Source organism: Eschrichtius robustus, chromosome 1 (genome assembly GCF_028021215.1).
Source record: "Eschrichtius robustus isolate mEscRob2 chromosome 1, mEscRob2.pri, whole genome shotgun sequence".
NCBI classification, from domain to species: Eukaryota; Metazoa; Chordata; class Mammalia; order Artiodactyla; family Eschrichtiidae; genus Eschrichtius; species Eschrichtius robustus.
In genome coordinates, this window is record NC_090824.1 from 151,022,934 (window position 1) to 151,037,072 (window position 14,139).

The 14,139-nt window shown below is 44.8% G+C and overlaps 1 protein-coding gene across 2 annotated transcripts in view; it reads left to right on the forward strand.

Moving 5' to 3' along the window:
* Positions 1-14,139, forward strand: part of IGF1R (insulin like growth factor 1 receptor) — a 298,964-nt gene that overhangs the window by 227,343 nt on the left and 57,482 nt on the right. For both annotated transcript variants that reach the window (XM_068557027.1, XM_068557036.1), the window contains exon 3: positions 11,987-12,299. In XM_068557027.1, coding sequence (XP_068413128.1) covers positions 11,987-12,299 — 313 coding nt within the window. The remainder of the gene's footprint in view (positions 1-11,986; positions 12,300-14,139) is intronic.

Genomic DNA, 14,139 nt, shown 5'->3' on the forward strand with positions numbered 1-14,139 from the left:
ACCACAAAGCTGGAGGCCTCTCCCTCTGAGCTTGGTCTCCACTTGGACGAAACAGCCCCCAATTTGTCCCTACGGGACACAGGCCTGCCTTGTTTGGAAATCAGCAAAGTTTAGGAGCCCACAATACCTCTCATAACTCTGTGTACAGTAACAGAGAGTGGAAATAGGGCTGTGAGCATGAACAAGCAGACAAGTTATAAATATAGAATACTCTCTCAATTCCTCTTCAGTTAGTCATGAAGGGACAGTGTGAGTTTTATAAACTTATAAGGAATATACAAACAGTTCCAAATTTAAAATAACTTGGAGTAATTTTTAAGTGTGTGAAAAGAATATTTTTTCCACCCTGTCCATTTAAGCATCTGTGACAGCCAGTAGTAAGTGATTGCTGTCCTTATGTGCTCATGCCCGGTGGTCACAGAACTGGGGAAGAGTTTCACAAGAATCACCCATTGTGTGGTGATGTCTCTCTTCTTCTTTTTTGAGAAAGACTCAAAAAAAGGTGGAGGAGGGGTTGCGAGTTGTGTGTGAGAGACACTCTGTGTGCTCCTATGTGGAGAAGCGGGCACAGCTCCCAGAGCAGGGGTAGGTCCTGCCTGGACACCTGGAGTGCCCCCCACCCTCTTTCTTTGATTTTCCTCCCATTAGAAGTCTGTATTTCTAAAATTTTTATATAGGCTTTGAATATGAGTTTAGAAGAAAATCTCGTTGATTTTAAAGTACATTAGGATGGTTTGACTTTCTAAAAAGAATATTCTGTTTTATAAACATAAAAGGAGTGGGACGTCAAGTCCTCCCTCCCCTCTTAATATCTGAATTTATTCCTTTCCTTTTCCCTCACCCCCGTCTACGGAGGCCCTTCTGTGATGCAGCATCAACTTCATTTGCCAGGCCCTTCTAAAGAGATTAAGATCATTAGGATATTTCATACTCCATCAGGCATAGCAGGTAGGAGGGTCACCGACTTGAGGAACCTTCCTCCACAGACTAGGTGGCTTTTCCTCTTTTTTCCTAGTATCAGAGGATGACACAATTTAGTCAGTTTGACAGGTTCAAGTCTTTCTTCCTTTAAAATAAATCCAGACCGTGAATAGATTTGGGAGTCCAAATGGGCCTTTCCATCAACTTCTGACTGATGTGCCTGTGATTTTGTCACTACACGTGAATAGAAGGACTTCAGGGCTAATGTGGCCACTTGTGGAACATGAACGTCTAAATTTATGGAAGAAAATACAGGGGAATGAAGTACTGACACACGCCACAACACGGATGAACCTTGAAAACGTTATGCCAAGTGAAAGAAGCCAGATATAAAGGGTCACGTAGTGTATGATTCCATTTATATGAAGTGTCCAGAAGAGGCAAATCTGTAGAGACAGAAAGTAGATTACTGATTGCCTGGGGCTGAGAGGGGAAGGGGGGTGAGGGAGGTGGCTAATGGGTAAACAGTTTCTCTTTGGGGTGATGTTCGCACAACTTGGTGAATATGTTAAAAGCCTTCAATTTGTACACTTTAAATGGGTGAAATTGTGTATGAGTTATATCAGTAAAGCTGCTATAAAAATTGTGAAGGAAGAAAAAAATCACAACACCCACAGTAACCAAAACCAGCAGCTTAGCCAAAGGAAGATTCCTGGACTGCCCTCTGCTTTTCACTTAGTTTTTGGTGTTAATTGTAATCCTGCATTGAGTCTTTGCATTGATGGCTGCTCTTTCTTTACTCTTACTAATTAGCTATTGACATTTTTATTTAATAATGGTGTCCTGTATAACTTTCCTCCTGGTTTCTTAGTTGCCTTTTTTCTTTTTCTTCTGTTTTCTCAATAGTCTGCCCAGCACTGCTTATTAGATCCTGGAGACTTCAGTGACCCAATGGGTACTTTCTGTAGGTGATCATTTCTTTTGCTCATTAATGAAATCTTCACAGATGCCTTTAGTAGCCAGTATGAAACGTTTTCCCAAACGTCGTAGCTTATCTTGTGCACCTTGTAAACAAGTCAGTAGGGATCTACTTGGAACTTGGCTATTTCTGTGAGCCTAGATTATATTTGTTTATGTGCCGAACCAAGGGGAAGGCACAGAACTGTTTTTTCTTCTCCTTCATGACCAAGGTTGCAGTCTTGCTGAGACATAGGAATTGGTGAAGAGAATGAACTCTGGTTTATCTAATCTCATGAGTAAGACTTGTTTGGGTGAAAAGGGTTCTGTGGGTCATTGAGTCTCCCTGGGTCTGGCTGGTCTGGCTCCTGATAACACAGTCACTTATATGCAGTTGCCTTTGCCCCACAGAATGCACCCCAAGTGTCTTCCACTACAGGAGCTGCTGCTTCACTATTGCAACTAAGCGGTGACCATTGCTGATAAACTCGACAGGGCTTAGCCTTGCTGGAAGAATGTCCTTGAGGGTTCTATTTGCTGTAACTCAATAAATAAAGAAAGCTTAGTGGGTACATGTGATCTCCTTAATATCACCTTGACGCTTTACCCTTTTCCAGAGCATCATGTTTTGTGAGTTTTGTCCTTCCTCCAGACTAAGTGGTTCACCTCAGGGAGAAGAAAAGGATGTTGGGACTGGTGATTTATTTTTTCCTGATGGATGCAGGCTTACAGAGAAAAGTGGCATGAGAAGAACTCCCTAGCCCTTTGCTTTTGGGCAGCAGAGCCTGGCTAAAACATCATGCCACCATGGAGCAGAGCAGGGGAAGAGCCTGTGACCCAGTCAGATAGATCTGGGTTTGAAGCCCAGGTTTACAGCTTAACAGTTATTCACTTGGACAATTAATAGCCCTGGACAATTATTAAATCTCTGTGCCTCCATGTGGGTATCTACAAATGAGGATAATGATACTGACCCCATATAATTATTAACATTAAGTTAAACAATATGTATAAGATTGAGTCCTGTATTTAGACTCAAATTGCATTCAAGAAGGAGAGACTCCAGCAGTTATTGTGAAAGGAGAACAGGAATGGTAGGTGATTAGAAGGTCGGAATGAGCTAGCTCAGTGTGACAGTGGGAGTTATCTCGAAGGTCATACAGAGAGCCCCTGAGTGTGCTGCCTTGGTCATGGAAGACCACCACTCGTCTCAGTGTCCTCGTATTCCACACTGTGGAGACTACTTCTGCAGTGTTAGGGTAGATTGGGGACAGGTGTTAAGGAGCAGTGATGTTCATATACGTTGCATGAGCTGTGGCTTGAGTATTGCCTTCAGAAGGAGGCAGGGATCACCGTCTTGGAATTTTGAGTCTGAGCAGTCTGACATGTGCAAGAAACCATCCACCTCCCCTGAGTATCAGACACCTGAACGAGGCCTGGTGAGAGCACCATTCTGGGTGGGGGTAAGGAGGAACTTGGTCAAGATGGGTGCCATCCGGCAGTAGCACTTTCTCTAAGGGAAAGAGCTCCCTTCAACGTTGCTTTAAGGCTCACTTAGGTTTTTGAAGAGCAACACCTCAGGCATGGGATGATGACCTCTTAAATTCCTTTCAACTCTGAGGATCCAGGGTTCGATGAAAGGCAGAACATGGCTGCAGAAGTCCTGGTTGCATTTGAACTGGGACAGATCTAAGGGTCCTGGGAGCTTCTTGCAAGAGGGTCTCTGCTCCTGCAAGTTCTGAAGTGTCCCTGCCACCCCACAGCCCCTCAAAAGAATGTGAAGGTTGAAGAAGACAGGTGATAGGAGGCGAGTGATGAGGAGGGAAAGTATGTCACTCCTGCCCCCTCTACGTACCCCAGTATTGCAGAAAGTCCATCTGCTGACACATTCTTGTGTCAGGACCCTTCCTCTTAGGAAGGAAGCTGACTCAAAACTTGAGTCGTGGAAACCCCTTCAAAGATCGCAAGGAGGAACTCGTCTGTACACTCTGGTCTTGGGAGAAAATGAGTGCTTTCAGGCTCACTACATTAATAGGTTCGGGAACCATGGCCCCCCTTTTACTAACCAGCCTCTCCAGGCTCACTGAGAGCTCTGTTCTGGGACCTTTCTGCGTGCCCCTGGGTGCCTTCCCCAAACTCTGTTGCTGGCGCTAACCCTTTCTGCTTCGAAAAGAGAAACTGAAGTATCTTCAGGTTCTAACCATTACATTGTCTCTTAGTCTGGCCACTGCTGTGGTATTAATAGAATGTTTTCTCCTACACAGGAGGTGGTTTCTTTTGGCTCTGAAAAGAGAAATGTTGTTGCAGATGCAACTTTCCTTTCTGAATGTTTAAGATACCAGGGTTACCACTGAATTCGGCTTAATGGCTGTAGTTTTCCAGGCAGAAGCCAGTTGAAGTTGTTGGAAACTCCGCCTGGGATTTCTAGGCAGTGGTTCTCTGGAGTTTTACAGTAGCAGTTTCTCAAGATGTCAAGAAACTTGACAGATTCTTCTTGTCTTCTTTTTGAGAAAATTGTGCTTTACTCATTATATATATGTACGATTTATAAATATATACACACATTCATACATATGCGTGTGAGTAGAGCTCACACACAGTTGTGCCAGGTTTATTTTCGTTTTATTTCATGGGTCTAAACATTTTCGTGTAAGCTTGCTTTTCCATCCTAGCTGACGTATTTAGAGAACTCCAGAGTAATACACTGGGGTGAAATGTAGCTTCTCCCTGAGCCTGAGAAGCCTCGCTGCTCCTCACCTCTCTGCCCCTTTGATGGGTGTCTCCGCTTGGAGTGATGGGTCAGGAGGAATGTGTGTGCATGAGGTCAAAAGGCAGGAGAGATCGAAGATTATTTCACAGGATGAAAGGCCGTGGGCTCCCTGGCCTGAGGTGGGTTTTCCCTGACCCCTCTGCAGTCCATCATGGCTCCTGGAGATGGGATACCCTTTCTGTCCAACTGGAACATCCAACCAAGGTGGTTCACCCACCTTCTTTGCCGAAAGGACCAGCGTGGAGCTCCAAAAGGAGCAGGGCCTGCAGGCTTCAGAAGCAGCCCTGAAGGCGAGGCTCTCTTTCAGCACTGGTTGATTTGATGCTCAAAGAGAAAGCAGTGGGGCCCAACCTCCTCTTTAGGTCCTTGGTATGATGTTTGTGTGGCTTATAAGAAGAATTCCATAAATATAGTATTATCATTACTTAAACCTGAACCTTGTCTGTCAAGGAGGGCGGCAGGGAGGGGTAGCAACATGGGACCCAGAATTCACAGGTGAATATATGGAAATCCACTTGAGTGGGTTATTTTAAAAGAGTGGAGGTATATGAAAGGAGCAAGGACTCTAGTGGGTGCTGCCGGGCCCCCATGGGTGGTGGTAGCCTGGGGATTCTGTCCTGGGTCCTGTTGGCGCTCCTCAGATGTCCCTCCCTCCCGGTCCCTTCTGCATCTGTCTGCTGACCACGCCCCGTGATGTTACATCCAAGCAGCCCATGCCAGGCATTTCCATTTGGACGTGTGCAGAAAACAGCACATCCCGAACAGAACCAATCTCTCTCTACCCCTGCTGGGGGAAAAAAAAAGTAATTCACCACATGAATCTGCCTGCTTTTCCCCGTCTGTGCTGCTGCCCCCTTAGTCTGGGCCGCTGTCGGTGCTCGCAGAGATGGCAACCGTGGCCCTGCGGGTCGTCCTTCCATTTTCTTTTCCACTTAGCAGCCAGAGTGATCCTTCTAAAATGCATATCTGCTCATGTGACTGCCTGTTTAAAATCCTCAAACAGCATCTCTTTTCTCTTAAGAATGTGCCAAACTCCTATCCGTGGGTTGAAAGGCCCTTCTTGTGGCTCTCTGCCTCCGTCTCCCCATCTTTCCTCCCAATCTCCCCCCCACCCAGGTCCCAAAGCCTGGGTCCTGCAGTCATGCCGAGTCTGGTTCTCTGCCCTCGCTCCCCGTCAGCCCTGCCATCACCCCCATGCACCTGCTAGCTCCTACTGGCCTTTCAAGCCGGGTCCTGGTGGTCCCTTCCCCTGGGAAGCCCTCCTTACTGGCCCTTTGCTTGCCCCTCTCATATTCCCACTGCTCGTCCTCAGGGGCTGGGCTGTTTTACCTGCTGAGCCTGCAGGACCGGGCCTAGGGCCTGGCTGATGTATTTAACAGTCAAAGGAGCCTTTCTCATCCTCAGCTGTGGCTCAGTGCTCTCTGGAGGAGAATGCCGACAGCCTTGGGTAGACTTCTGGCTGTGCTTGGGGGGTGGGGGGCTGCTGTGAGTTCAGTTGACCCAGCTGGGGGTTCCGTCCCCTCTCCTCCCCTGCACCCCACAGTGTCTGATGGAATCAGTTTCTCTCCTGGCCGGGCAAGAAAACGACAAAATCTCTCTGGACCACATGTCTCTCTGATGTACTTGGGAAGTCAAAGTGTGCTTTCCTGGAGTTAGCAGCAGTTCACCTTAATGCATAGTGTTGCCTGTCTCTTAGGAAAGGCACCCTCTTTTTATGTGGAACAGTGATGTGTCCCTTAGGGTACCCAGAAGTACCTGAGAGGACCCTATACCAACCTGTATTTTGATTCAGAAGCTTGACCTTATTTCAACATCCATGAACTGGTTCTATCCTTTAGAAATTATTTGGGATATGTAAAATAGATAGCTAGTGGGAAGCAGCCGCATAGCACAGGGAGATCAGCTCAGTGCTTTGTGTCCACCTAGAGGGGTGGGATAGGGAGGGCGGGAGGGAGACGCAAGAGGGAGGAGATATGGGGATATATTTATATGTATAGCTGATTCACTTTGTTATAAAGCAGAAACTAACAAACCATTGTAAAACAATAATACCCCAATAAAGATGTTTTAAAAAAAAAAAAGAAATTATTTGGGATAGAATGTTTGTGTTTTTTGAAGTTGTGTGGCTAAGTGGCCCCTTTTCCATTTTTTGTTCCGTGTGAAGAGGATGAGTTCTCCATCTTCTCTTCCAAAATATGCTTTTAAAAATAGTTTCTCTGAGGCAAAGATTGTTAAAGAGCTTATTGGCAAGTACAGAAAGAAAGGTTTTAAAATCCCTAGAAAGACTTTAATAAATATAAGGACTCAGGGAAGGAGGAAGAGAGTTAAAGGTTGATGTATGTGACTTTTTTTGCTGTCCCCCAAAATGAAGAAAATGAGCTTTTAAATACAGTGCCTCATTTTTATGGGATTGTGACCCTGAACGAATCCTTTTAGTGTAGATGTGGGACCTGTCGTTAGCTTTTCCAACAGTTTACATAGGCGTTCGTTGTTATTATTGGTCATTGTAAAAATTCCAATGAATAGAAAGATCTCATGGGAAAAATCAATTTGCTTTCCCCCCTGTGTACTTGTTAATTTATAGCACCTTCCATTTTCCTTTTATTTTTAAAAGTAGAAATGCCTTTCATCATGCTAGGTGTGCTCCTTATTCATGGAAGCCAGGGAAGAAGTTCCCTTCCTTTCTCCCTTAGCTCTGTAATTGGAAATTTGGTAACTGTACTAAATTTTAAGTTTTGGCACTCGTGTGGAGCAGCCATCCGTCTGCTGGCGAGACACACTGCCCGGGGCTTTTCAAGAAATCCCTTAATAGTCCTGAACACTAATAATATTTATATACATTGAGATGAGGCAAAATTTACAGTGGGCTTCTGGGGCTGGCTCCAGGACTCTCTAATCCTGAACTTCCGCGGGCTCCCCTGCCTCCCTCCCAGAGTCCTCTCAGGTCGTGCTGCAGCCAGGGGAACACTGGCTTCCATCCCTGGGGTTTGTCCTCCAGCAAATAGTCACCTTTCTCTTCCTCTCCCCATCACACCCCTTTTTTTATTCCCCCAAAGCATTTGATACATGTTTGTGCACAGTTGCATCATGTGATGTAGAAGATTTGTGATCTTGATTTGTGATCCCTTTAAGAGGAATTGTTCCATCTTTAAAGAATAGGATTTTACCTAATTTAAGCTTTACTGAAATTCCTTCTGAAGTAGCTCCTGTTGCTGAAACAAAACCCTAATTCCCTAGCCTGTGTGCTGCTTGTTGCAAGAACAGACTGACGGTGCAATTCTAGTAATGCACCTCCGGAGGGGGCGGGGGGGGGGGCGGTTTGCAATGGACCACTGCCCAGAGATGCTGTTTCAGTGGAATGGGGAATGGAATGCAAAACATATCTACGGATATTTTGTCAGTTTTTTTTTTTTTTTTCTTTCTCGTACTGGAAATGCCCAACATTTATGTTTGAGTCTAAGCAAGTGCACAGGGGCATTTTTCTATTCTTTTAAATGCTCTTAGTTTTTAATACTACATTAATAGCTTTTTAATATTGATGTCTGCTACTCGTCATTTTATATAGCATTTTATTTAAATTGTAAGCAAGGAAAGAAGGGTTTTACAAGTAGATATTGTTCCCAGTTAGTCTCTGATGATGATCGTAAGATTCTTAATCAATTTTCCTTCCTCCAAACACAAAGCCTGGTGGTGGCTGATGGCTGATGAGCAGCTCCGGGGACTTCAGTGCTCTGAATGGGGTGTGTGCTCAATCGGCAGGTTTGTGATGTGACACCGTGAGCATGGTTTCTACAGCTAGTTTCATTTTAACTATGTGAACCTCACAGATATATTATATTACATGAACTTTGTAGGGACAACATAACATTTCTCCTCTGGCTGCATCCCTCTTCTTTTAGCTCTGCCCCCTCTGGTCATCATACGCCTCTGTGTTGCTGCCAGATGACCTTTCTAATATGAAAATTAGACCATGTTGCTCTCCTGCCCAAAAGCTTCAGTGATGCCCATTGTCCACCAAAGAGCCGAAACCCCTCAGACAGGCCTACAATGCTTGTTTGAGCTGCCCCCCTCCTCTCTCCCAGCATCGCCTGTTACTGGACCCCTGCCATCTTCACGAGCACCCAGTTCTCCCACCCCAGCAACTCAGTTGCTTTTACACACATTTACATGTGATTTCATCTGTGTTATTCTTATCCTCCTCAGCTTTCAGCTTTCAGCTCCAGCCTCCACACCTCTGTGAAGCTTTCCCGGGAACCCAGGTGCCCAGGGCAGGCTGTGCACCACTACACACTCCTGTTCTTACCTGGTGTATCGTCCATCTCTTCAGAACAGGGTCTGGCACACAGGTGCAGCGCACATTCAATAAATAGTTGCTAAGTGGATGGTTAAATGAAGGATAGGCAGACTTAAGTTCTCTTGTTTTTAGTTTAAAAACTTGAACTTAAGGGTTTGCAATTTTATTGTTTCTTTAGATCTTGGGCATTGAAGTTACTTCTGTAATGGATATATTTGAACTTAAATAGTCATTTAATCTATGTGATTATTAGATTAAGTGTGAGATTTGAGAGTAAAGTGTGTGTGGTGTGTGTGTGTGCATTTACTGCAAATACACTAAGCTTGTACATTCAAATTGGTGTTATCAACTTCAAGATGATCCCCTTGGTAGACTGTATATGTATCCCAACATTTTAGGAGCTCCTACAACAACATACCTTCTTGGTGTGACTAGAGATCTTTACTCCTTGTAATCTGTTGGGTAGATTAGTTTTTGGAAACAGGCAGAAATCATTGAGAGGCAATTCTGGTAAACAAAAATGACATAGACCAACAGGAACAGTCTTCTTCTTTGCTTATATTATACATTGGCTCTGAAGACACTTCTCAGTTGGGATTCGTTCAGTTGCATCTAACAAATAGCAGGTGTTTCAACAGGACACAAGTTTATTTCTTATTCATGTAAAGAAGTCTAGAGGTAAGCAGTCCAGGGTTAGCCTACTGGCTATGCAGTCATGAAGGACCAAGTTCCTTTTATCATGCTCCACTGTTCTTTTTTTTTTTTTTTAAATAGATTTTAATGAGTTGTTTTTTTAATTAATTTATTTATTTATGGCTGCTTTGGGTCTTCGTTGCTGCATGTGGGCTTTCTCTAGTTGCAACAAGTGGGGGCTACTCTTTGTTGCGGTGCGTGGGCTTCTCATTGTGGTGGCTTCTCTTGTTGCGGAGCATGGGCTCTAGGCGCGTGGGCTTCAGTAGCTGTGGTACGTGGGCTCAGTCGTTGTGGCTCGCGGGCTCGGTAGTTGTGGTGCATGGGCTTAGTTGCTCCGCGGCATGTGGGATCTTCCCAGACCAGGGCTCGAACCCGTGTCCCCTGCATTGGCAGGCGGGTTCTTAACCACTGCACCACCAGGGAAGCCCCTCCACTGTTCTTAATGGGTCACCTCATGGCCCAAGATGGCTGCTTCAGCTTCAGGCATTACACCTGCATTCCAGCCAGCAATGAGGAGGAAAGATGTACCCCCTCTGTTTTAAGGACTCTTCTGGGAAGTTCCACCCCAAAAGTTTTCTAGCGTCTCACTGGCTAGAACTTAGGTCACTTCTAGCTACAAGAGAGGCTGGGAGATATAATATGTAGCTGGGTGGCAAAATGCCCAATTAAAAATCAAGGTTTTATTGCCAAAATAGATAAGAATAAATAATGGAAGGCCACCTCTTTGTCTCAGCCAAAAATGATCAGAGAAGAAACTTGCAAAATTATTTTAAGCCTGACAGTATCATGAGAATTTGTCTGTTTCTTCTGAGGTGATAGTATTCATTTGAATGTCCAGGTTCTGATACCTGTTTTTAAATGCACCTCTTGGCAGTAAAATAGGTACTCCTCCATGCAGCTAGTGGATGTGTAAATTGGTACCACCTTCCCAGAGGACAGTTTGAACCGGCAAGGCTAACTCTGGAAATTGATTCTACTGAAATAATTAAGAATTCTCATGAAGATTGAGTGCTCATTGTACTAATAAAATGTTGGCAATAAATGAAATGTCTAATAGTAGGAGACTGATTATAACTTACGATACACTATGTTATGGCATGCAACACAGCTGTTAAATTATTGTCGAATTCACAGTATGTTATGCCAAAAAATGCTTTCAGAATGACTTGATCCTTTTTTATAGATATTTATATTTATATGTGCATGCACATGCATAGGAAATGATCTGGGAGGGTCTCCATGGAGGTACTGATAAGATGACATTGTGGTCAAGCGGACTAGATATTCTATGTATTTTCTTATCTATGATCTCTGATTTTTTCATCTTTTTTTTATTATAAAGAAAATAATAGAATCTTCACTAAATAATGCATGTCAGAGTCAATAATATACATATTTAAATAATTTTGTGTTGTTTCCCAACTCAAGGAAAAAGTAGGAAGTATATAATGCAAACCAGATTTCATGTTTTGTTGACTTATACTTTATTTGCTAGTAAGGCGAACAGCCCCTAGAGTGTGATCCTTACAGCATCGCTGTGGAAATAAATGCCAGCTCATCTATTTGGGACAAAAATTGTGGATCTCTTGTTTTTAGACACTGCTTTCACTTAACTTTAGCATAGAGGGGCTCAGAGTAGATAGTTTGTAATATCCTATGGCCCTCTGGGCTCGAGACACTGCCCACCCACCCACTTTCTTATATTTGAGAATTACCATCAGACATGGGGACTTCTCTGTGGTATATTAGGTTGAGATATCATTGTTTATTTGGGGTAAGACCTTTGATATGATACAAGCATGCACAAACTTTTCTAAAGCTATTTTGTCAGCCTGAATGGTATCATCTTTAGCATATTCTAGCTTAATCATTTCAAAAATAAATGAGCATTTCTGCACACTAAGGCTTTTCAAGATATTTCAATAAGGAACATACACAAAATGCAGATTAAGTAGCGCATATAATGCCTTCTAAGGTAATAATAAACTGTATTGTCCACATAGGGCTTCCACGGTGTCACGCATGCCACAGGTAACCTTCCAAGATGGGTATTATTACCCCATTCTGTAGATGAGAAAAGAGAGGATCAAGGTCAAAGATGGTAAGGACTCCTCCAAGACCAAACATAGTCAAATAGGAGAGGCTAGATATTAAACCCTGCTCACCTGACTCCAAACGCAGAGTATTTGCTCCCAGCCTTAATGAAATTCTCAATATGTAATACTGTTGATTCAAGTCCAACGCCCAGTGACGTTCCATTTGGGGATCGCGTGTGTGGTTGGTGGGTTGGATTGTGCCAGGTGGAGCGATCCGGCTCTCAGCCGACCTCACACCCTGCCTGTCACCCACAGTGTGCCCGAGCGCGTGCGGGAAGCGGGCGTGCACGGAGAACCACGAGTGCTGCCACCCCGAGTGCCTGGGCAGCTGCAGCGCTCCCGACAACGACACGGCCTGCGTGGCCTGCCGCCACTACTACTATGCCGGTGTCTGTGTGCCCAGCTGCCCGCCCAACACCTACCGCTTCGAGGGCTGGCGTTGCGTGGACCGTGACTTCTGCGCCAACATCCCCAACGCTGAGAGCAGCGATTCCGAGGGCTTCGTGATCCACGACGGCGAGTGCATGCAGGAGTGCCCGTCGGGCTTCATCCGCAACGGCAGCCAGAGGTCAGTGTTGGGGCCCGGGGGGCAGAAAGGTTGGTGCTGCCAGTGGCTCCGTCCGGGTGGGACCCTGGGGAGGTTAAGGGAGAGGGGCCACGGCAGAGGGCTGGTATAACTTCAGCTTCTGATGACTCTAAGAGCGATGGGGAGTTTTTTTGGTTTGAAAGCGTACTGCCTGGCCGTTTGGAATTAAGTACCTGATTTGTGGGCTCAGGTCCCCGGAGCTCACTGACCCCCTGTGCACGTGCAGGGCTGCCACCCCAGCAGCAGGCCGGTGGGGGAGACTATAGGTTGAGGTTTTCTCACCCCCAATGCTACTCAACACTAGACCAGTGAAGGCTTTGGGAGTGCGGGAAGGAAGACACGGCAAGCCCACCAGCATCCTTAAGGCAGTGAGCAGGCCTCCAAAGTCTCTTAGCACTGGCTCCCGTCCTGCCTGAGCTAGCTGCCGCTAAGAGCAAGCAGTGTGTTCCATCAGCACCTCTTACACACACACGCACCCTTCGCCCTCCCTCAGTTTTCTCTGTCTCTCTCATTTTGCTTCCTGAACGTTGAGACTTCTCTTGGGAAGCAAAGAAGTTCCTTACGGCAAACAGCATCCCTCTCATGCATGCCAGCTGGACTTCTGTGAATTTGTCATTGGTTTTAAGTTTTTGAAAAAGCAATGCCAGAATTGTTACAAAATACAGGACTATAACCCTGGAAGCAAGAGGAGACTAGAGATTTGGGGATGGATGCTCTTCCCTCCTCTGGAGCAGAGCAGAGAACTCTCAGGAGAGAGTAGTTCTGTTGTAATGGACTGAATGCCTACTTCATGATCAGCACCAGAGGATCCTTACGTTTCGAGGTTCTTCAAAATAAAACTATTCTACCAATATAAAGTACCACTGGAAAAGGAAACATTCAATTTGAGTATAATGCGTAACTTCCATTCTGTTTCTGCAAACCTCATCAAGCAAGTCTTGGTAAAGGGGAATCTGTTTCTGGTGTAATATTTGCAGATGTTGCTCCTTCCATAGGCTTAACTTCAAATCAAAGATAAAGCTCACAGTATTTCATAAAATTAAATGTAGAGCTTTCTACCTGTCATCATTTCCGTAACCATTATTATAGTAAAAGTTACTTTAAATACTTTAAAATAGTAAATGTGCCAAGGGTGCCAGTGAACTGGAGAGTATACATATTCCACCCAAAATAAGTCTGCCACATTTTACTCACATTTTATTGGCAGCCCTAGAACTTAAAAAGGCTTTGCCAGTACCCTGGGCAGTGCCTGGAACCCAGTTAAGGCTCAGCCACAGTTCCTCCCCAGGGGTGGGGGCCAAGATGAGGCAGCTGGTGCATGGCCTTGGGTCATAACTTCTTTGCCTTTTGGGTGTGTTTCCTGTGGTGTCTGGAGGCATTCAGTCATCTGCAGCTGCCAGAGTAGCGGGCAAAGTGGGGTGTGCTGTGCACTGTGACAGTTTCTTCTACTGTAATTCATTCTTCAAAGAACTGAGCTGTTATTTTTCCTACCAATGCTTACAGTCTGTTCAAAGCTACAGATCTCCCTTTTACACTTTAAAATAAAATGCCGTCAAGAACTAATAAATCCCCCTCTCAGCCTTTAAGGCCTATTTGACACTTACTTTAAAATATTTATTTTTTAACACTGTGTATACCCTCTCTGTACCAGAATGGATTTGAGGATGCTTAAACTATCAACATGTAATCAGAGCACTTTCTTAGAAAAACATTTTTTTTAAGTGCTGGATGATTCCTAGACATTTTAAGAAAGGCGTTTGGTTCAGAAATTGCTATTTGAATAAAATGTCAGGGGGAACTAAACATACAGTTAACCTACAAC